The sequence below is a fragment of the Mytilus galloprovincialis genome, chromosome 12 (genome assembly GCF_965363235.1).
Source record: "Mytilus galloprovincialis chromosome 12, xbMytGall1.hap1.1, whole genome shotgun sequence".
In the NCBI taxonomy this organism is placed as follows: domain Eukaryota; kingdom Metazoa; phylum Mollusca; class Bivalvia; order Mytilida; family Mytilidae; genus Mytilus; species Mytilus galloprovincialis.
The window spans coordinates 65451408-65475334 of NC_134849.1; the positions used below are offsets into that span (position 1 = coordinate 65451408).

Consider the following 23927-nt stretch of genomic DNA (forward strand, 5'->3'; position numbering starts at 1 on the left):
TATTGACTGCTTATCTGATTATACTTGAATGTTGAAAGTCTTTCTGGTCAAGGTTTTACTATAAATTCCAATAAAACTTGAACATTACAGAATCCATAAAAGTAAGATAAAAGTCATATACACATATGATTTGCGAAGCCAAAATGCATAGGTGCACTTTTTTTTCATAATTCCATACACCAAACATAGTTGCCATATGGCTTAATTAATATAGTTTTTGAGAAACAGACTTAACATTAAAACTCAATGTCCACCAATTACCGATGAAGTCAAGGTCAATTGAACGCTGCTAGACTGACCCACTCCTTATAGTATCTGAAAAACTGACCTAATCTCAAAACCATTGAGCAATGAACCACGAAAAATAAGGTTAATGTCAAATAAACTCTGACAAGCAGAAATGTACATCATTGTAAGTGTGTGAGTTCGTGGTCTAGTGGTTAAGACCGATGGCTACAGTGCTGAATGTCCCGAGTTCGATTCTCACTCGGGGTGCTAAAAATATCAGCACATCAGAAGGGTAATTTTCACCCTCTCACACACATCTCTGGTACCCAGACCGGAGTTTAAACTAGAATGGGTACTTTGGGGGCCTCGGTTGGTCAAAGTTGTCCCTTACTTTGACCTGGAGATCAATCTTCTGATATCTCTCTGGTTTGTCTGCTTCCACCGAGTGGCCCGGTGGTTCTCTCCGAGTACTTCGGCTTCCTCCACCATAATAACAGACTGCCCGGTGTCCTAGCACTCCCTTTGTGTTGGGTGGGGATTGATTGTCCTTGTAAAAATAATTGTCGTATAAACATACGTTAGTGACACATCTCCATTAATCCCGTAAGGGAGTGTACATGGATGCCACTGTACCCTCGCAGTTTTCGAGGGGTTCTTCGGATATCGGAGGCATTTACCAGTACATACATACATCCAGCATACAACGTGTTTTAGACGTTGGCTGAAGGTCAGGACTATTAATGTTGGGTCATTAACATATGCTGTGATAATGTCATGATAACATAATAAAAATAATGTTATGCACTGACAAATATATAACTTTAAGGGTTGACGTTGGCTGAATGTAATAGTTATTACTTTAATTACCAATGTTTTAGATACAATGTTGTAACGTTCTTTACATATTACGTTCTGTGGCATTGTCATGATAGAAATTCTGTTTTATAATTATTGTATTTGTTCTGATTATTATTTTTTTTTCCCGCCACATTTTGTTCTTGCGATAACTGTTTGTTTCGCAATATGTCGCTTAGATATTTCTTATATTGTATCGTATAGTTTATGCACCATTAAATTTCACCCTGCTAAGCCGAACCATTTTCTTTGTAAGAGTTATCTCCCTATTTACTGTTTATCATCAGAGTGCATATCCTTTGTAACGAAAAAAGATATCGACAAAATTCTTTGAACAAATTGTTCGTTACATCCTCAGGAATTTTTTGCTAATTTGGAAGCGATTCTTAGGAGTTATCTACCTTTACAAAATAAATTTGTCGGTATGTGTTTTCAACTCACCAACTATTAACCATATAACCTTGTAATGTTTTTTTTAAGGCCCCTAGGTCTTAACTTAGAAAATGAGGTCAAGGTCAAAGGTCACGGTCAAGTTCTAAATTTTGATTTTGCCTTGTTTTGAGATTTTATCCAACAGTTTTAAAGATATACATTAAACAAGAGTGCACAGGCTGAAATGTCTTGCCTTCTATACTAATCATTGATATTATGTTGATAGTCCTAAGTATAAAGCTAAGCTTTATAACAACTGTCACATAAACTTAACATTAACCAAGATAACTAAACAAAGACCAATGAACCTTGAAAATGAGGTCAAGGTAAGATGAACTATGCCAGGCAGACATGTACAGCTAACAATGCTTCTATACAACATATATAGTTGACCTATTACTTATAGTTTAAGAAAAATAGACCAAAACACAAAAAATTAACACTGTGCAATAAACCGTGAAAATGAGGTCACGGTCAAATAAAACCTGCGCAACTGACATAAAGATCATAAAATATTTCCATACACCAAATATAGTTGACTTATGGCATATAGTATTAGATAAAAAGACCAAAACTCAAAAACTTAACTTTGACCACTGAACCATGAAAATGAGGTCAAGGTCACATGACATCTGCCCGCTAGACATGTACACTTTACAATCATTCCATACAACAAATATAGTAGACCTATTGCATATAGTATGAAAAAAACAGACCAAAACACAAAAATTTAACTATAACCACTGAACCATGAAAATGAGGTCAAGGTTAGATGACACCTGCCAGTTGGACATGTACATCTTACAGTCCTTCCATACACCGAATATACTAGCCCTATTGCTTATAGTATCTGAGATATGGACTTGACCACCAAAACTTAACCTTGTTCACTGATGCATGAAGTGAGGTCGAGGTCAAGTGAAAACTGTCTGACAGACATGAGGACCTTGCAAGGTACGCACATATCAAATATAGTTATCCTACTACCTATAATAAGAGAGAATTCAACATTAATACAAAAAATCCGAAACATTTTTTTCAAGTGGTCACTGAACCATGAAAATGAGGTCAAGGATATTGGACATGTGACTGACGGAAACTTCGTAGCATGAGGCATCTATATACAAAGTATGAAGCATCCAAGTCTTCTACCTTCTAAAATATAAAGCTTTTAAGAGGTAAGCTAAAGGCGCCGCCGCCGCCGGATCACTTTCCCTATGTCGAGCTTTCTGCAACAAAAGTTGCAGGCTCGACAAAAACAAGCGCAAAATGTTTGCTTTATTGTAATAAAGATATGTTACATTTGATCTAATACAATTAAAGTGCATCTTATAGGAGATAGTGCCCCTGAAATGTCTCAATATATAGTTATTTGATATAAACTTCAACTAAGTTCATTATAAAGCCATATGACTTTGTACAAAAGGTTAGGTGACATATGACCTTGAAAAATGACAACCGGAAGTGACCTTGAGAAAACTGGAAGTAGCTTTTTTTGCACTTTTTTCATATCAAAGTACTCAGAATCCATACATTTTGTAATTTAAATACATTTATCAATCACTAAAGACTAGAAGTGACTTTCTGTAAACCGGAAGTGGTCAATTACATCCCGGTTTACAGGCAAAAGTATATCATGTATATAGAAACTATATATTTTTGGAATCAGTGTGAAAAAAGCTATCATATGAGACCAAAAGTAACATTAACTTAACCGGAAGTAGCATATTATCTACTTTAGTTCACTTTCAAATATATCAAAACCATTATTTATCGCATCAGTCTGAAGAAAGTAGCTTCTTTACAAAATTTCTTTGATGTGGAAAGGCCTTCAATTGTTCTCTGAACAATTGGTTTTTTAATTTTATTAATGTTGGTTAACAAATAGTTTTACATAAGTTAAGTGTCACTTGTTCTTGAACTTATGTTAGGCAATCAAAGTTCTCTGGTTTTATCCACGCAGTTCCAGTGTATAGTATATAAGTTATAGATATTTCATATCTTTTGGATAGTTTTGTGGTGTTTCATAAATTATACCATAGCTTTTGTTGAAATTCCCGGCAATAACCTCACGAGACATGTACACCACAAAACTATCCAAAATATATGAAATATCTGTTTTAACCTATCGCATATATTGCTGTTTAAAAATGTGTATTTCATATATTTTTGTTAGTTTACTTTAAAAATACTTTAATACGAATCAGTCAAATTACCCTTTTTGGACCTTACACATTAAGCTCCGCCTACTTTCTGAAATAAGCAAGGGCTTCTGAAACAGCGGGAACATCAGTTGGACAAGATTTTTCGACAGCGATGGATGCACATCTACATTGGTGACGGGTAACGTTACAGACAAAAGAAATTGGATGTTTTGCATATGGCTGCAAGAGATATTTTAAAAGTTTTCCGGAACCCCAGATTAAAAGTTGAACTGCAAAGGGTTAGTGTATTTTTTTATTTTATCAAAATTTTAAATGTTCGAAACGATAATTTTTTACTTTTGACTAATTTTATAATTCCGTGGAAATTTGAATCTCAAGAATCTTTTAGTGAGTTTGGATGAATAATTCCATGTTTTAATTTGTACCAGAAGCCCAAGTCGACGCATTAATTAACAGGGTATTCAAAATGTCCACGATTAAAATTGCATGCGATGTTTATTCTATTGTTTTATATATTCAGCTTCATTTAAAGGAACCTATCTATTTTAATTCTCAAACATAATTGTTATTACTTAAGCAACATCGTTAACAGTTTAGATTTATATCAAATCGGATGAGAATCCAGGATTTTTGAAGGGGGAGGGGTCTAGCAAGTCAACATTTAAGGTAAAACTATATTTAAAAAAAGGACTACGCATCTACCACACATGAAGCTCTTTGAAAAGGGCGTGCCTTCCGCTCCCTCCTCCCCAAAAAAATGTGCCTCAGCAATTTTAAACTCTTTTACCAAATATATTCATATGGCTGTACAATGGAGGCTATGTGACTACAATCGAAGTAGACATCAGATTCTGAATCACCGAAAATCAACTTATATTTTCATGTATAATTTGATAATTAAATTTTAACACATTTATACCTTTTTTTTAAATTTGTTCTTGACAATTTTTTGTTCATTTAAAAATATAGGGACAACGGAGTTGGTGTACGTGGGTTCGATTCCCACCCTAGGCATTCATTTATATCGGCTGGTGCAAAGCGGGCAGTTTAGCTTAGTGGCCCCACATTGACTCTGTTGTTCATATGTCAATTTAAAAATTCAGGCGGCCTTTTTTAGGTCTCGCCATCTTTGTTTTTCTTTTCGAAAATCGTACACAACAATCCATGGTATAATTGTGAAAATTATACCATAGATAGCTATGGTATAATTTGCGGTTATTGAGATTTATACTCTTGTTGCATTCCCATAGGTTACATTGTACAGCTATAGGTTAACACATAGTTTAACAGTCATATTTGAAAATCTTAAAAAATCTGTTATTTCAGTTTTGGAAGGAAAAAAGTTGCTTATGTTAAAAGTGTGAATAATCTAGAAAGAATCATTTCCTGCCAATCTTTCAATGCTTATATCTCAAAAACAAGGAAACAGACCCTTACATTTTTTTCTATTATTTTAGTTCCATTAATAATATACAATCAATTTATTACAATCTTTTTCAAAGCTTGTTATTGTGAAACAAAATAGAAAACTCCCTTACTATTACCATGATTACAATTAAAAGACTAAACAGTATGTTTATGCGTCACATTTGAAAAAGAAGTCATAAATTAAAAGACAAAATTCAGTGTAATTACAGTATTAAATATAATTCTCATATCTCCTTCTTACACCACAGATTGGAAAATTCTTAACATAGTTAAAGAATTCTTACCTGGACAATTCGGCTCACACTGTTCTTTCTCCTGGAGAAATAATATATATAAATAATGAAAAAACACAATTTTAATACGTGTGTATGCAAAATAAATTTCTTGGTAGAGACGTCTGAATGCAGCACAAACAACATTTTTTTAAAGGCAAAAAAAAAGCGAAAATGTATATTTATAAACAAAACCGCATTTGACCAGCAGGTCGTACAACGGATATTCTTAAACCCTGCTGACTGTCAATGGCGATTGTCAAATACACGGACCACCAGATGTTGGATCTTAACTAATAATTTAATACTAAAAGGCAGAAAACAATAAACTTGCAGAAAAGATGGTATACCGCAACCAAAAGGAGCAAAAGTACACTATATCCTAATATCATCAATTAATGTCTCGTCAGTGATGTTAGAAAACGACACGGTATTTGGAAGGCCATATTATCTACCTCAATGTAGGATGGACTCTTAAATTTTGAAGATTTGAAATAGGATAATTGGATTATATAAACATTTTCCTAAATACCACAAAAGTAGATGAGTCTAATTTAGTAAAACGCATTTGACTAGCATATCGAACAGCGGATGTGCATAAACCTCTGCTGACAGCTTTTGGCAATCATGCCAAATAAAAGGATCATTAGATGTAACAAAATGGATCTTGATTATTAATTTAATACCAAACAGAAAACAATAAACTTATGGAATAGATGTTATACCGCAATGAAAAGGTGCAAAAAAATGAGTACACCACATCGGGATTTGGACAATTACTATCGTTTTTAGAAGGCCATACAATTTACCCTAGTTTAGTACTCAATTTAGACTATTTAATTTTGAAGAGTCGACATAGGATGAACATTTCATTTAAACCAGAAGGCAAATATAATGCAAGCCCAAACGAAAAAATTAAAAAAACGCATTTTTATACGTATGAATGCAAAACACATGTATTTGTAGAGGGATCTGAATTAAACAGACAAGAAAGCCGTGGTGAAGTGGTTAGTGCATCGGACTACTAACACAAAGGTTTGCGGTTCGATTCCTGTTTGGAGTGAAAATTTCAGGAACTCAATTTTCGGTTCTTCCTTGACACCATCTGTGAGTATGGTCTTGAGGACACGATGATAGTCCGTCGGAAGGGGATGATAAATGGCTGACCCGTGTTAAGAGAGAGCCATATCTCTTGCACGTTAAAGACGCCCGTGTAGATTTCGAAAAAGAGTAGGCTAATGCCACTATAAGGCAGCACTCGCACCCGCAAAGTGGAAAGGGAGTAATTTAAGTTGCAAAACTTGTTTCCCAATCCACTATAAATAAATATGTTTAAACTAAGCAGACAACTTTTCCCTTATAAACAAAACACACTTGACTAGCAGATCGAACAACGAATGTTCTTATACCCTCCTGACTGCCAAAAAAATTGATCAACAGATGCCATTCTGTTTTTAAATCATGTAAACGATACAAAAGAAAAACACACACTTAATCTGTTACCCATGAAATTTTATTCAGATTGAGTAAATGATAAACATAACAGAAATGTATTGTCCGTAACTCTCATAACTTACTGAGTTCATAATTCTATTTACTTATTTAGAAAAGGGGTATACTTTTTGATAGAATGCTAAAGTTAAATTGTATTCCTGGGATTTTGTTAATAAATTGCATTGGAATTATAATTATGCAAATAGACTTTGAATAGTTAATTTAACACATAAATTACTAGAGGTTAATTTTACAAGTAGTGTCATTTACCAGCACCTACCCAATACAAAATAGAAAATAAAACACTTCTCATTGTTTGTTTTCATTAACCAAATGAGTTTTGCAAAGTTCAAGCATTACCTATTTAAGATTTCAATTTATTTTTTCGTATTTACCTTTTTTTTTTTAAATCTAACATCATCTGTCCTAAGATTTCAATCTTGGTGTTATTTTTTCTTTGAATTTATCAGTGATTTTCTTAATGACCATATACAATGTATCTAATATATACCTTTTCTTGGTTCCAAATAGTGGAGTTTCCTGCTCTATGGGTTATGTTATGTGTGTCACAAACCCATTCATTTGACTGTAAAGCTTCCTCTTCATCAATGAAGCATTTCATCTCAGAACATGAATATTCAAGATGGAACGGTAATTGTTGACAGCGTTTTACATGGATTGTGGACTGATAGAAATCCGAAATTCTCTCCAGTGTTGTAACCAAACATTCCTTAACTACAGTAGCTATATCTCGTACTATAAGTCCAGCCGAGGTTTTATGGACTATATACAGAAGAATCTTGTTGCCTTCAACACAAACTACAATATCATGTGACTTGTCAAATGAGACTACAACAAATCCTGAAAAGAGGAGCTTTCTACCTTCATATTGCTTCAGAGTCCACATGCTCAAACAGGCACTAATCAGACGATTAGGCAAAGCTGGTGGTATGACAGTCCCTTTAAAAACAAATGCTAAGCATATAGCTCTCACTGGTGTACACTCTTTGTCCATAAAGCTGGTGGTATTTCGTTGTGTGACCATACATGGAACAAAGAACATCTCTACTGGTAACCGACTTCCCGAAGCTGTATCATACCTCCGTTGCTCTGCCAAAATATCTAAATGAATGAGTATGTTGAATATAAACTCTTTGTATGGTAAAACTGCACGGAAGTCCTTCTGTTTCCATATCTGATACAAGTCTTCTCGATGTATGATCCCACTTTCTGACATTCTCCTGAAAGTTTCCTGTATTCTTCTTTTCTTTGGCCAAAATCCTTCATCTAAAAATAAACAAAATTGTTTTTATTTTTTTTATTTTCCCTCATTGATAATTTTTTTATTTTGAACAAATTCCTATAGGACAACAATCTGCTGTGTAACATCAAATTAAACAAAAAGAATGATACCCACACAATATGATGCATAAGGTTTTGTGGTCAAGCTATTAAATTAAATGGTAAAAGTCCCTTTAATTACTCCTGTAAAACTAGTCAAATATAAAAACTGATGATAAAGCAGGGTGGAAAGAATATGACAGCAACTAATCTTACTATGTAAAAGTCCCTTTGCTCCTGTGAAACTAGAGGCTCCAAGAGCCTGTGTCGCTCACCTGTTACTGTATTTACTGATGTCGGCCATCTTGGTTGGTAGGCAGGGCGATTAGACACTTTTTTAAAATAGATACCCTAGTAATGATTGTGGCCAAGTTTGGTTAAATTTGGCCCATAGTTTTAAAAAAGAAGATTTTTGTATAATTTACAAAAATAATGAAAAGTTCAATATTGATTATAAAGGACAATAACTCCTTAAGGGTTTCTCTAACAATTTTGGTCATGTTGACTTATTTGTAGGTCTTATTTTGCAGAACATTATTGCTGTTTACAGTTTATCTCTATCTATAATAGTAATCCAGATAATAACCAGACTGCAAAATTTCCTTAAAATCACCAATTCAGGGGGCAGCAACCCAACAACAGGTTGTCGGATTCGTCTGAAAATTTCAGGGCAGATAGATCTAAATGCATTGGTTTTGAAGATATAAACCAAAATATACATTTTACCCCTGTGTTCTATTTTTAGCCATGGCGACCATCTTGGTTTGATGGCCAGGTCATCGGACACATTTTTTAAACTAAATACCCCAAGGATGATTGTTGCCAATTTTGGTTAAATTTAACCCAGTAGTTTCAGAGGAGAAGATTTTTGTAAAAGTTTAAGGACGCCAGACGCCAAGTGATGAGAAAAGCTCACTTGACCTTTCAGGTCAGGTGAGCTAAAAATGGTCCAATAAAAGTGATAATAGAACAGGATGGAGAGAATATGACGACAGCTAATCCTAACAAGTCAAATAAACTCATTTAAATACCAGAACTAAATTTAGTATATATGCCAGACGGGTGTTTTGTCTACAAAAGACTCATCAGTGACGCTCGAATCCAAAAAAGTAAAAAAGGCCAAATAAAGTACGAAGTTGTAGAGCATTGAGAACAAAAATTCCTAAAAGTTTTGCCAAATACAGCTAAGGTGATTTATGCCTGAGGTAGAAAAGCCTAAGTAATTCCAAAAATTCAAAAATTTGTTAACAGTAAATTTATAAATATAACCATATCAATGACAATTCATGTCAGCACAAAAAGTGCTGACTATGGGGGTTGTGATAACAAATCATTATGGCAAACAGTCTCTGAATACTGATGTGTTTCGAATGGACAGATACACTCACTGATGAGTCAATTGTCATTTACATAGCTGTGCAACGTCGGAGGATCATAAAGAATGCAAAAGGACATTAAAGAAAGAATAATAAACAGCATGAAGACAAAATAAAAGCCATACATCAGTTCTGCTCAATGGCCTCATTATGTACAACAATGACATCTGCATGAAATAAGTCAGTAACTCTTAGTTTTCAATTGATTAATAGTTTAAACATATTTTATTTGCAAAAGTAGCAAAAGGGATTGGACACAAGTTATAACAACATTAGAGACGTAATTGATTAATACCTGTCACAAAGGATCTCATGACCTCCACCATGAGTAGCGGGTTAATTATCACATAATTTTGGAGCTGAATAGTATTAAAGTAGATAAGCTTCCCAAGAGAATGTTGGAAGTGTAGGAAGTCATGAAGTTGTACTGAATCCAGGACGGACACCTTGCTGATTGAATTCAATTCTTTAAGTTCTACCAATGACAGGATTTGTTTTCCTGCAGCTACCAATTCAGCAATCTCCAGTTCAAGGGGGACCCAAGCGTTTGGCATCCTCTCCCCCCAACATGGATGATCGAAAGTAAGCTCTGTGATGGCTTTCTTCAGGGATTCAATTTCTTGATCATTTTTATCAGTTGCATTGACAAATATTTTTTTGTCAAGGACAAGATGATTTCTTCCCTCGTGATCTTTAAATAGTTCCTCTACTTCGCTGTACAATAGTGCACGTCTGGTTTCCACATCTTCCTGTCAAAAATTATCATCTTTAAGTACACATGTGAAGGCTGAATAGGATGCTTTGCAAATGATTGACGTCATACTTGTAGAGGAATATGATATAATTATTATTCAAAGAACTGGTTTAAGTGATTACAAAAGACTGTTGTACAATTATTTTTTGTTTTGTTTTTATGGATATTTGTCATTGACAGCTACAGAACTACACTGCATGGTAACATCTTCTTTTGTTACTTTGTTTCTAAATACATGTACATAAAATAATGTATATGTTACTGTAAATAGTTGAAATTAGGAATTACATGTTATTACTAAAATTGCACTTAGTTAATACAAGTAATTCCTTAAACTGCCTAGCTATTACCAATAATTACTAATATTTAAATGATTTTTGTCATCTATTTACTAACAGCTGTCAATCAATGTTGTAATATGGTCAGCCGATCAAAATAAACTCATCATAGATACCACATGTACCCGGATTAAATTTAGTATATAAGCCAGAGGCACGTTTCTTCTACAAGACTCATCAGTGACGCTCGAATCCCAAAAAGTTAAAAATGCCAAATAAAGTACGAAGTTGAAGAGCATTGAGGACCAAAATTCCTAAAAGTTTGCCAAATACACCTGAGGTAATCTATGCCTGAAGTAGAAAAGCCTTAGTATTTCAAAAAATTCAAACATTTGTAACAGTAAATTTATAAATATAACCATATCAATGACAATTCATGTCAGCACAAAAAGTGCTGACTTATGACTGGGCTTGTGATACCCTCAGTCAGCTGACCAAAATTCAGTTAATAATCCTTAAATATACCTTTTTGTTAAAGGGGCATTTGCTCTTTAATACAAAAAGTTAGATATGATTTTTTTTTGTTGAATGAGATTTTAGTTCGCTTTTTTGGTACTTTAAAAAAACATGGCTGATGAGTTATTCACTTGCAAGTGAAAAATTCGACCCCATTGAATACTAGTTATGTTTTTTGAAAATGCACGACTAAAAAAATAGATATCTAAACATGAGTTATTGAAATTGTTTAATTAACAAGGTGACAGAGTCTAAATGCCAAGGGAAAAGCTAAACCCTATCTATAATACTAAGATTACGAGGTCCAATTTGTCAGCCGTCATCACGTAAAAACGACGAATCACAGAATTCAACTTTATATATAACTAATATAGTACAAAGGTGTAGATTAAAAATTACACCACTCCAGGCCCTTTTGTTTTCCACGTAATTAATATTGCCAATAATTAAGAAGTTCCGGGTCGAGTCCGCTACCGATACCAATAGTATATTCACCTGTTACCTATTACCTTATCTGTATGTTCCGCATCTGACAGGCGCACCACCAAACGTTGTATTCAGGATTAATATGCTATATACACGGGTCATAACCACAGGGTTGACACTACTAAATTGTCAAATTGTTACCTATTGTAGTATTTTAATCAGTAAGACTTTCTAAGATAACAATACGAATACTAAAAATCTGGACTAAAAATAAGGCGTAAGTAAGTTTTCAATTTGTTAGTGGGCATGACGTAAAACAGTGAAGCAAAGAATTCAACTTTATTTATAACTTATATAGGACAATGCTGTTGATTAAACTAGAGGCTCTCAAGAGCCTGTGTCGCTCACCTTGGTCTATGTGCATATTACCAATGGACACAGATAAATTCATGACAAAATGGTGTTTTTGTGATGGTGATGTGTTTGTAGATCTTTCTTTACTGAACATTCTTGTTGCTATAAATATTGCTCTCTATAAAGAACTTGGCCCAGTAATTACAGTGGAAAATATTTCCTAAAAACATGTTGTTAACAATTGACTATAAAGGGCAATAACTCCTTAAGGGGTCAATTGAAAATTTTGGTCATGTTGACTTATTTGTAGATCTTATTTTGCTGAACATTATTGCTGTTTACAGTTTATCTCTATCTATAATAATATTCAAGATAATAACCAAAATCTGCAAAATTTCCTTAAACTTACTAATTCGGGGTCAGCAACCCAACAACAGGTTGTCTGATTTGTCTGAAAATTTCAGGGCAGATAGATCTTGACCTGATAAACAATTTTACTCAATCAGATTGATTTGCTCTAAATGCTTTGGTGTCAGAGATATAAGCCAAAATCTACATTTCCCCTCTATGTTCTATTATTAGCCATGGCAGCCATCTTGGTTGGTCGGACGGGTCACGCCACACAATTTTTAAACTAAATACCCCAATAATGATTGTGGCCAAGTTTGGTTAAATTTGGCCCAGGAGTTTCAGAGGAGAAGATTTTTGTAAAAGATTACAAAAATTTACGAAAAATTGGTCAAAATGGACTATAAAGGGCAATAACTCCTAAAGGGGTCAACTGATAATTTTGGTCATTTGACTTATTTATAGATCTTACTTTGCTGAACATTATTGCTGTTTACAGTTTATCTCTTTCTATAATAATATTCAAGATAATAACCAAAATCTGCAAAATTTCCTTCAAATTACTTATTTCGGGGCAGCTACCCAATAACTGGTTGTCCTATTCATTTGAAAGTTTCAGAGCTGATAGATTTTCACTTGATAAACAATTTTATCCCATGTCAGATTTGCTCTAAATGCTTTGGTTTCAGAGTTATAAGCCAAAATCTACATTTCACCCCTATGTTCTATTTTTAGCCATGGCGGCCATCTTGGTTGGTTGGCCGGGTCACGCCACACATTTTTTAAACTAGATACCATAAAGATGATTGTGGCCAAGTTTGGATTAATTTGGCCATGTAGTTTCAGAGGAGAAGATTTTTGTAATAGATTACTAAGATTTACGAAAAATGGTTAAAAATTTACTATAAAGGGCAATAACTCCTAAAGGGGTCAACTGACCATTTCGGTCATGTTGACTTATTTGTAAATCTTACTTTGCTGAACATTATTGCTGTTTACAGTTTATCTTTATCTATATCAATATTCAAGAAAATAACCAAAAACAGCAAAATTTCCTTAAAATTACATATTCAGGGGCAGCAACCCAACAACGGGTTGTCTGATTCATCTGAAAATTTCAGGGCAGATATATCTTGACCTGAAAACCAGGACGAACGGAGCCACAGACCAGAAAATAATGACCCTCTACTATCGTAGGTGGGGCATAAAAATATAATTTTAATTATGGCGAATGTCCGCTTCATCACAAAGTTCTGACAAAAAAAGTTGTAGTTAAACCTATTTTGTAAAAGGAATTTAATCATCTCATATGTAAAATTATTCTAAATGATATGCAAAGTATGTCAAATGGAAATTTTAATTTTATTATGAATTATCAAGATCATTTAACCAAATTTGGCATAATCAAATGTCTTTCACCAAAAAGAACAGCAGAATTTGCCTCAAAACTTCTTACAAATGTATTTCTCATATTTAAATTTATATCATTGGCATGCATGTTGCAAAGATTTTGAGTGAGTTTCAAAACTTATATAACAATCATTTTCCTGTTTCAATTCACAAGCAGAACTAAAGAGCATGCAGTGTTGAAGGAGCTTTGATTCCCTAACCCTTAACTGATCCCAACAATTCCTACCCTGTTACTTCCTTATTTTATATCTTAAGTTAGTAAATAGCTGTAAAAATTACTAAAAAAATCATTGAATACCTGTAATCACTGAAACAAACAGTAAATACATGTAATTCCTAAATTGAGTAGTAATTTCAGGTATTTACTGAATTGTTTAGTAATTACTTGTAATTCCCTATTTCACCTTTTTACTGTAACATATATATAGATTATAGTTATCATGTATTTCTTGAGCTTATATCCTCCACTAAGTCTAAACCATGGAAAATATGAAGATTGAGACAAAATCATCAATTTAGGTACCAGAATTATTATTTGTTACGCCAAACACGTGATTCGTCTCCATAAGACTCACCAGTGACGCTCCGATCAAACTAGTTATAAAGCAAAGGAGTACAAAGTTGAAGAGAATTGGGATCGATCAAAAATTCCAAAAAGTTGTGCCAAATATGGCTATGCCTTGGATAAGAAAAATCCATAGTATTTCGAATAAGTTATAGTTTTGCAAACAGTAAGATAATAAAAATTTCCATATAATTGATATTCAGGTCAACACCAAAGTGCTGACTACTTTATAGCTGGTGGTTCCATCTTGGACAAAAATAGGAATTACATTTTCATTGTCAAATGATTAAAACTAGAGGCTCTAAAGAGCCTGTGTCGCTCACCTTGGTCTATGTTAATATTAAACATTGTACACAAATGAATTCATGACAAAATTGTGTTTTGGTGATGGTGATGTGTTTGAAGATCTTACTTTACTAAACATTTTTGCTGCTTACAATTATCTCTATCTATAACAGTAGTTTCTGTGGAAAAGAAGGGCAATAACTCCTCAGGGGGTCAATTGACTATTTTGGTCATGTTGACTCATTTTTAGTTCTTACTTTACTGTACATTATTGCTGTTTACAGTTTATCTCTATCTATAATAATATTCAAGATAATAACAAAAAAACAGCAAAATTTCCTCAAAATTACCAATTTAGGGGCAGCAACCTAACAACCGATGATCCAATTCATCTGAAAATTCCTGGGCAGAAAGATCTTGACCTGATCAACAATTTCAACTCTGTCAGATTTGCTCTTAATGCTTTGTTTTTTGGGTTATAAGCCAAAAACTGCATTTTACTCCCATGTTCTATTTTTAGCCATGGCCGCCATCTTGGTTGGTTGGCCAAGTTACCGGACACAATTTTTATACTAGATACCCCAAAGATGATTGTGGCCAAGTTTCAATTAATTTGGCCCAGTAGTTTCAGAGGAGAAGATTTTTTCTAAAAGATAACTAAGATTTACGTAAAATGGTTAAAAATTGACTATAAAGGGCAATAACTCCTACAGTGGTCAACTGACTATTTTGGTCATGTTGACTTATTTGTAGATCTTATTTTGCTGAACATTATTGCTGTTTACAGTTTTTCTCTATCTATAATAATATTCAAGATAATAACCAAAAACAGCAAAATTTCCTTAAAATTACTGATTCAGGGGCAGCAACCTAACAACGGAATGTCAGATTCATCTGAAAATTTCAAGGCAGATAGATCTTAACCTGATAAACAATTTTACCCCATGTCAGATTTGCTCTAAATGGTTTGGTTTTTGAGTTATTAGCCAAAAACTGCATTTTACCCCCTATGTTCTATTTTTAGCCATGGCGGCCATCTTGGTTGGTTGGCAAGGTCACCGGACACAATTTTCAAACTAGATACCTCAATGATGATTGTGGCCAAGTTTGGTTAAATTTGGCCCAGTAGTTTCAGAGGAGAAGATTTTTGTAAAAGTTAACGCCGGACGCAGGACGACGACGACGGACGACGACAGACGACGGACGCCAAGTGATGAGAAAAGCTCACTTGGCCCTTCGGGCCAGGTGAGCTAACTAGAGGCTCTAAAGAGCCTGTGTCTCTCACCTTGGTCTATGTGCATATTAAACAAAGGACACAAATGGATTCATGACAAAATTGTATTTTGGTGATGGTGATGTGTTTGAAGTTCTTACTTTACTGAACGATTTTGCTTCTTACAATTATATCTATAATGAACTTTGCCCATTAGTAACAGAGAACTATATTTGGTAAAAATTTACATATATTTACCAAATTAATGAAAATTGTTAAAAATTCACTATAAAGGGCAATAACTCCTTAAGGGGTCAATTGACCATTTAGGTCATGTTGACTTATTTGTAGATCTTACTTTGCTGAACATTATTGCTGTTTACAGTTTATCGCTATCTATAATAGTATTCAAGATAACCAAAAACGGCAAAATTTCTTTAAAAATTACCAATTGGAGGGCAGCAACCCAACAACCAGTTGTCCAATTCATCTGAAAAATTCAGGGCAGATAGATACTGACTTGATTAACAATTTAACTTCTTGTCAGATTTGCTCTAGATGCTTTGAATTCATAGTTATAAGCCAAAAACTGCATTTTACCCCTATGTTCTATTTTTAGCCGTGGCGGCCATCTTGGTTGAATGGCCAGGTCATCGGACACATTTTTCAAACTAGATACCCCAAAGATGATTGTGGCCTAGTAGTTTCAGTGGAGATTTTGTAAAAGATTACTTAGATTTATGAAAAATGGTTAAAGATTGACTATAAAGGGCAATAACTCCTAAAGGGGTCAACTGACCATTTTGGTCATGTTGACTTATTTGTAGATCTTACTTTGCTGAACATTATTGCTGTTTACAATTTATCTCTATCTATAATAATATTCAAGATAATAACCAAAAACAGCAAAATTTCCTCAAAATTACCCATTCAGGGGCAGCAACCCAACAACCGATTGACCGATTCATCTGAAAATTTCAGGGCAGATAGATCTTGACCTGATAAACATTTTTATCCCATGTCAGATTTCCTAAAAATGCTTTGGTTTTTGAGTTATAAGCCAAAAACTGCATTTTACCCCTATGTTCTATTTTTAGCGGTGGCAGCCATCTTGGTTGGTTGACCAGGTCACGCCACACATTTTTTAAACTAGATACCCCAAAGATGATTGTGGCCAAGTTTGGATTAATTTGGCCCAGTAGTTTCAGAGGAGAAGATTTTTGTAAAAGATTAATTTAATTTATGAAAAATGGTTAAAATTGACTATAAAGGGCAATAACTCCTAAACAGGTCAACTGATCATTTTGGTCATGTTGACTTATTTGTAGATCTTACTTTGCTGAACATTATTGCTGTTTACAGTTTATCTCTATCTATAATAATATTCAAGATGATAACCAAAAACAGCAAAATTTCCTCAAAATTACCAATTCAGGGGCAGCAACCCAACAACCGATTGACCGATTCATCTGAAAATTTCAGGGCAGATAGATCTTGACCTGATAAACATTTTAATCCCGTCAGATTTCCTCAAAATGCTTTGGTTTTTGAGTTATAAGCCAAAAACTGCATTTTACCCCTTTGTTCTATTTTTAGCCGTGGCGGCCATCTTGGTTGGTTGACCAGGTCACGCCACACATTTTTTAAACTAGATACGCCAATGAGGATTGTGGCCAAGTTTGGTTTGATTTGGCCCAGTAGTTTCAGAGGAGAAGATTTTTGTAAAAGATTACTTTAATTAACGAAAAATGGTTAAAATTGACTATAAAGGGCAATAACTCCTAAACGGGTCAACTGACCATTTTGGTCATGTTGACTTATTTGTAGATCTTACTTTGCTGAACATTATTGCTGTTTACAGTTTATCTCTATCTATAATAATATTCAAGATAATAACCAAAAACAGCAAAATTTCCTCAAAATTACCAATTCAGGGGCAGCAACCCAACAACCGATTGACCGATTCATCTGAAAATTTCAGGGCAGATAGATCTTGACCTGATGAACATTTTTACCCCATGTCAGATTTGCTCTAAATGCTTTGGTTTTTGAGTTATAAGCCAAAAACTGCATTTTACCCCTATGTTCTATTTTTAGCCGTGGCGGCCATCTTGGTTGGTTGACCGGGTCACGTCACACATTTTTTAAACTAGATACCCCAATGATGATTGTGGCCAAGTTTGGTTTGATTTGGCCCAGTAGTTTCAGAGGAGAACATTTTTGTAAAAGTTAACGACGACGGACGACGACGACGACGGACGACGGACGACGACGGACGACGGACGACGACGGACGACGGACGCCAAGTGATGAGAAAAGCTCACTTAGCCCTTCGGGCCAGGTGAGCTAAAAAGTATTAAGACACATCATCAACTGTTCAAGTCAACAAAATTATCAAGGATTAATACACAAACACACCAGTGTGGTATGAAATTTCTTCATGTGGATATTAAATCAACATATATGTTTAGCAAATCACATTTGTCCTCTTCATCTTATTTTTGACCATTGGAATAGAGTTATTTTTAATCACAATATTTGCAATATCAGTACAGTCAGCATTACCATTTTTCTTTTTGTATGTTATTTTCTGGAGTCAAACTAGTTTGTAAAGGAATGTATGCTTTTACAAAATATATGACCCTGTGTTTTTAAAAGCCATTATGTTTAAACATATAACACATGTATAAAGTACCTGTAAAATAGACAATGGTTTATCTATGAACCTGATGATGCATCACCAAGTATAACATGTTCCCATGAAGCTTGGTTCTACATGTTGCTACTATGAGAACACTCTGGTACTGTGTCCTTCTTAGTGAATACAATCAAGATCTAAGGAAAAACCTCAATAAATGACCTACATATATCTTTTTCACTTACCACTGGTATCTTGTCCTTATGGGTGGCAACAAACAAGATCCTAGGTATGCCAGCATACACCACCTTACAATAGGTCAGTATTGAGTTCACCCAGTGTAGTAAGAAGACTAAAAGCATAATAAAACTAAAATGCAATATAATCAGATGTGTAATTTGTCTCAAATATATTTTAATTTTATCACTTTCATAAAAAAGGAAGGCAATTAAAAACCAGAAGCTTAGAAATAGAGTAAAACATCACGTTGTAAGAAAATGGCAACACGTAGAACAACAGATTTTTCTTTTATAATTTTACTAATTAAGCTTAATTGTATAAATTGTACCATTTGACCAAGGAAAGGCAATACAAAAAAATACAAAATTAAAAAAATCTAACAACTGTCAACAAAACACTATAGGGAACTCGAAAGATTGAGAACCCCTCAAAACCTGGGTGCATACTAGCATGCCCCTAACCAGTTACCAGTTACTGATATTGGCAACAATCGTTAAACTTTTAACAAGACAAGTGAACATTTGTTGTTATGTTGCATTTGAAGATGTGCCTTCATGTCTATATAAAAAAGGAGATGTGGTATGATTGCCAATGAGACAACTATCCACAAGAGACCAAAATGACACAGACATTAACAACTATATGTCACTGTACGGCCTTCAACAATCTAAAACAAGTAAACAAGAAAACTAACGGTCTTATTTATATAAAAAAATGAACGAAAAACAAATATACAACACATAAACAAACGACAACCACTGAATTACAGGCTCCTGACTCAGGACATGCACATACATGAACAATGTGGCGGGGTTAAACATGCTAGTGAGATCCCAACACTCCCCTAAACCATGCTAACCTGGGACAGTGGTATAACAGTACAACATAAGAACGAACTATACAAATCAGATGAAAAAGGCTTAACTCATAAGATGGACAAAAATACAAGTGGACGTGGCGGGGTACTTGTACATCCGACAACAAAAAGACACAAATTCCCTTTGAGTGCCTTTCACATTCCACGAAATTGTCGATTTCATTAACACCTGTTAGCACATTTTGATTGTCACGGAATAGAAGTTCCATCATTAATATAAGTTCCAAAAGGAAAAGATATTCTGGAATACTATTTCCACAGGAATAAATATTACAGTATATGTTCCTAACAGAATAAATGGTATAGAATATTTATTACAACAGGAATAGATATTATGACAATGTTTATAACAAAGTTTCCATTGGAACTTCTGTTAGGTGGAACAAATATATGTTGACAGATTCATCCAGTTAGCTAAAAAGGTTATGACAATTTAATTACCTGCAGGGGTTGGAGTCATGTGCTGCCCTGGAAAACACAGTACATCAGGAACTTCTTCATTCAATCTCTTACTACCATCAAAAACTACTAGAAATAAAGCTCTGTAAGTCATGAATGTCTGGTGTGTTGTATAATAGACATACTGTCCTCCAAAGTCCCAGAAGATGAGTCTGCCAACTTTCATTTTATATTTCCCACTTTTGAGGACTTTCTCCATTCTCTTTCTTATTTCTTTTTTGGTCATTTTAGTTGTCATTTTCTTTTTCATTTGCTGTTTTTTAGACTCACTAGAGGACGTTTGTTGTGATAAAGATTGGGCTGTTTGTGGCTGTGTAGAGGGTTCACTCGAGTCGTTCACAGGCCAAGATGTTGACTTGGTAGCTTGTGACTTCTGAGAAGGATTATCTTCTGCATGTGCATGTTGACTATCAACAGGTTTTGCTTGTTTACTTTCATCTTCTTCTATGGAGGTCATTAATACCTTATTGTACACAACATCCAAGGCATTATAAGTTGCTGTATGAAAAAAAAATTGATGTTATTTATTACATACAAATAGATAAACTTTGGTAAAGACTTAACAGTGACATAGTCACTCAAAGTAACTAAAAAACTTACTTTAGCATAAAATAAAGTTGATCATTGAAGCAGGGAAAAAAGTTATTTTTTTCTTATTTTGTGAAAATTAAGATGTGGTATAATTGCAAATAGTATAACTCTTCATTGCAACAAAGTCCAATTGACCAGGTTTTAATGAATTGTATATCATTGCAGTCTTCAACATTGAGTAAATTCCATACATATCTTTCATTTTGTCAGTTATACACATGATAAAAGGTCATGAAAAGACAAAAAGTTAAATAATTGACACAAAAACACACAAAAAAAGTGAAACAATTTACAGAAAAAAACAACGGCCCAATTCATACATTTCAAAAACATTTGTATGTGAAAGATAAAAATTGCTCTTTCAAAATTTTCCTTTGGAAGCCTCCATGGGGGAAATCCATCGCAAATTGTAGTTGGCAGTATGCTAATTAATGATAAAAAAAATAATGATAAGCAGATAAAACAACAATCACAGCAGACTTGGAACTGGCACATACAGAATATTTTTGGGGTAAAAGTTGACTGGCATTTAACTGAAACTTCAGACCACGTCCATTTTTTTTACAAAATATAACTTAACTACCCACACCACAATAACATATATGTCATTGTATGTAACACTTAGAAACATGTCCATCCTCCCAAATGTGTCCACATGACGTCACTGAACTGTGAAACATTTCTTAACGTAAAAAGGGTGCAAAGGTGTGTCATTTGTATGAACACCCAAATATGTCCATTTTTTAATCATCACCCAAACATACCCAATGCCCCAAACATGTCTATATCAAGCTTAATGTTTTTTCTTTACTGAAAGATTATTCGTGTCCATATTATAAATACTTCTCTTATTTGCTTATTGCTGTCTCATTAAGGTGTACTCATTTTACTATTTTATTAAAAAATAGAAATAAAAAACTTTAAGTCTTTTTTAAACCAGCAGTATAACATGGGTTTAAATGGGTCGTCCATTCAACCAGGTATTTAATATGGCCTCTACTACATAACGGATATTGAAGCAGTGTCTCACTGAAATCGTAAACAATCGGTCTGTACTCGCTACTAAAGGAGAAGGCCCAAAAGACCCTTTTTTGGCCCCAAAATATAGTGCTTTTACAAAGTTGTTTATTAACTTTTACTTATTTATTTGAAAGAAACAAGTTTTTGTTACATGAATATGGGCTGTTATTGATAATACAATGTACATGCATCAGGTACTAGCATCATTTTTTCATGCAAAAACTGTTATATCTTCACATTTATGCTAATTTTAGACGTTTTTTGTCTAAAATGGAAGTGGCCACACTTGTGTTCATTCTTAATATTTAAATATATGTTGTATTTAATGACAATAATGATACATATTATATATAAATGTTGAGAGTGAACACGAATGCGGCTACTTCCATTTAGACAAAAAATCATCTGAAAAGTGACTTTAAATGGTATGTTTGATAGAATTTTTTTTCATATTTAAGCTGGACAAATGCTTGAGTTTTAGAGTTTTTAATGACCAAGTCAGTCAAAACCTATTACAATAACCAATTGAGTGAATAAAAAATGTCAAAAATCTTTCATCTGACATGTCTGATGTACTGTAAATTTTAGGCCGAAATTAGCCATTACCAGGCCTTCTCCTTTTTTAGATTGATATCCTAACTAGTATTAATCTTGACATGCTTGAATAACCGTAAAAATTCAGGCCCAATCAAAAATTCCTGGTATAATTATAGAACCTATCTATGGTATTTATTGTTAATGTGATGTCGTTCAAATAATGCATGAAATATGTGTCACTGGATGTTTATGTATCTTGTTTGTGTGTCTTTAGCGATGCTCGAAACCTAAAATTTAAATAAAAGCCTGTAGACCAGTTTGTCTCAGAACTGTTGAAAAAGGGGATTCCAATTCTATAATTGAAAGACTGCTGTGCAATAGTCGCAGACAGGAATAATATAAAACTAGAGGCTCTCAAGAGCCTGTGTCGCTCACCTTGGTCTAGGTGCATATTAAACAATGGACACAGATAAATTCCTGACATAATTGTGTTTTGGTGATGGTGATGTGTTTGTAGATCTTACTTTACTGAACATTCTTGTTGCTACAATTATCTCTATCTATAATGAACTTGGCCCAGTAATTACAGTTGAAAATATTTTCTGAAAATTTACAAAAATTTATGAAAAATGCTAAAAATTAACTATAAAGGGCAATAACTCCTTAAGGTGTCAAATGACTATTTTGGTCATGAAACTTATTTGTAGCTCTTGTTTTGCTGAACATTATTGCTGTTTACAGTTTATCTCTATCTATAATAATATTCAAGATAATAACAAAAAACAGCAAAATTTCCTTAAAATTACCAATTCAGGGCAGTAACCTAACAACAGGTTGTCCCATCCATGTGAAAATATCAGGGCGGATAGATCTTGCTTGACCTGATAGACGATTGAACCCTGTCAGATTTTCTCTAAATGCTTCGGTTTTTGAGTTATAAGCCAAAAACTGCATTTTACCCCTATGTTCTATTTTTAGCCGTGGCAGCCATTTTGGTTGGATGGCCGGGTCACCGGACACATTTTTTTAAATGAGATACCCCAAAGATGATAGTCGAAACCTAAAATTTAAATAAAAGCCTGTAGACCAGTTTGTCTCAGAACTGTTGAAAAAGGGGATTTCAATTCTATAATTGAAAGCCCGCTGTGCAATAGTCGCAGACAGGAATGATATAAAAAAAAAAGGGATCATCGGAGTTTAATAGTACAAAATTATTCACTCAGTAAACGACTAATTCAGCTGTACTAACATTATTTGTATGTTCCCTGATGCAATTGCCGTAAACATTTTTGACCTCATTGAGGACAATAGATATAAAGGAAGCACGGTAGGAGTGCTTATGAGACAACTAACTCCATCCAAATCACAATTTATAAAAGTAAACCATTATATGTCAATTTACGGTCTTCAACACGGAGCCTTGGCTCACAACTACCACAAGCAATAAAGGGCCCCCAAAAAATACTAGTGTAAAACCATTCAAATGATAAAACTAACAGTCTAAATTATGTTAAAAAAATTAGAAATGAGAAACCTTTATATGAACCACATAAACAAAGGACAACTACTGAACATCAGATTGCTGACTTAGGACAGGTGCAAAGAATTGCAGCAAGTTTAAACGTTTTAATGGTACCATACCTTCACCTTTATCTGAAACAATAGTGTAACATCACAACATAGAAAGACACACTATAAAATATCAATTTGAATGACTTAACTGAATCAAAAGACGTATTGACCAAATGAACATACACTGAACGAATAAATTTGATCTATGATATAATGTAATACAAAGTTAATAAAAAATGGGATGAATAATTAT

General features: G+C 33.9%; 1 protein-coding gene across 2 annotated transcripts in view; it reads right to left on the minus strand.

Annotated features, from left to right (window-relative positions):
- LOC143054574 (uncharacterized) overlaps positions 1-23927 on the minus strand; it is a 111032-nt gene that overhangs the window by 21342 nt on the left and 65763 nt on the right. For both annotated transcript variants that reach the window (XM_076227594.1, XM_076227595.1), the window contains exons 16-20: positions 19937-20452; positions 18624-18730; positions 9887-10340; positions 7386-8161; positions 5393-5423 (exon numbers count right to left, since the gene is read on the minus strand). In XM_076227594.1, coding sequence (XP_076083709.1) covers positions 5393-5423; positions 7386-8161; positions 9887-10340; positions 18624-18730; positions 19937-20452 — 1884 coding nt within the window. The remainder of the gene's footprint in view (positions 1-5392; positions 5424-7385; positions 8162-9886; positions 10341-18623; positions 18731-19936; positions 20453-23927) is intronic.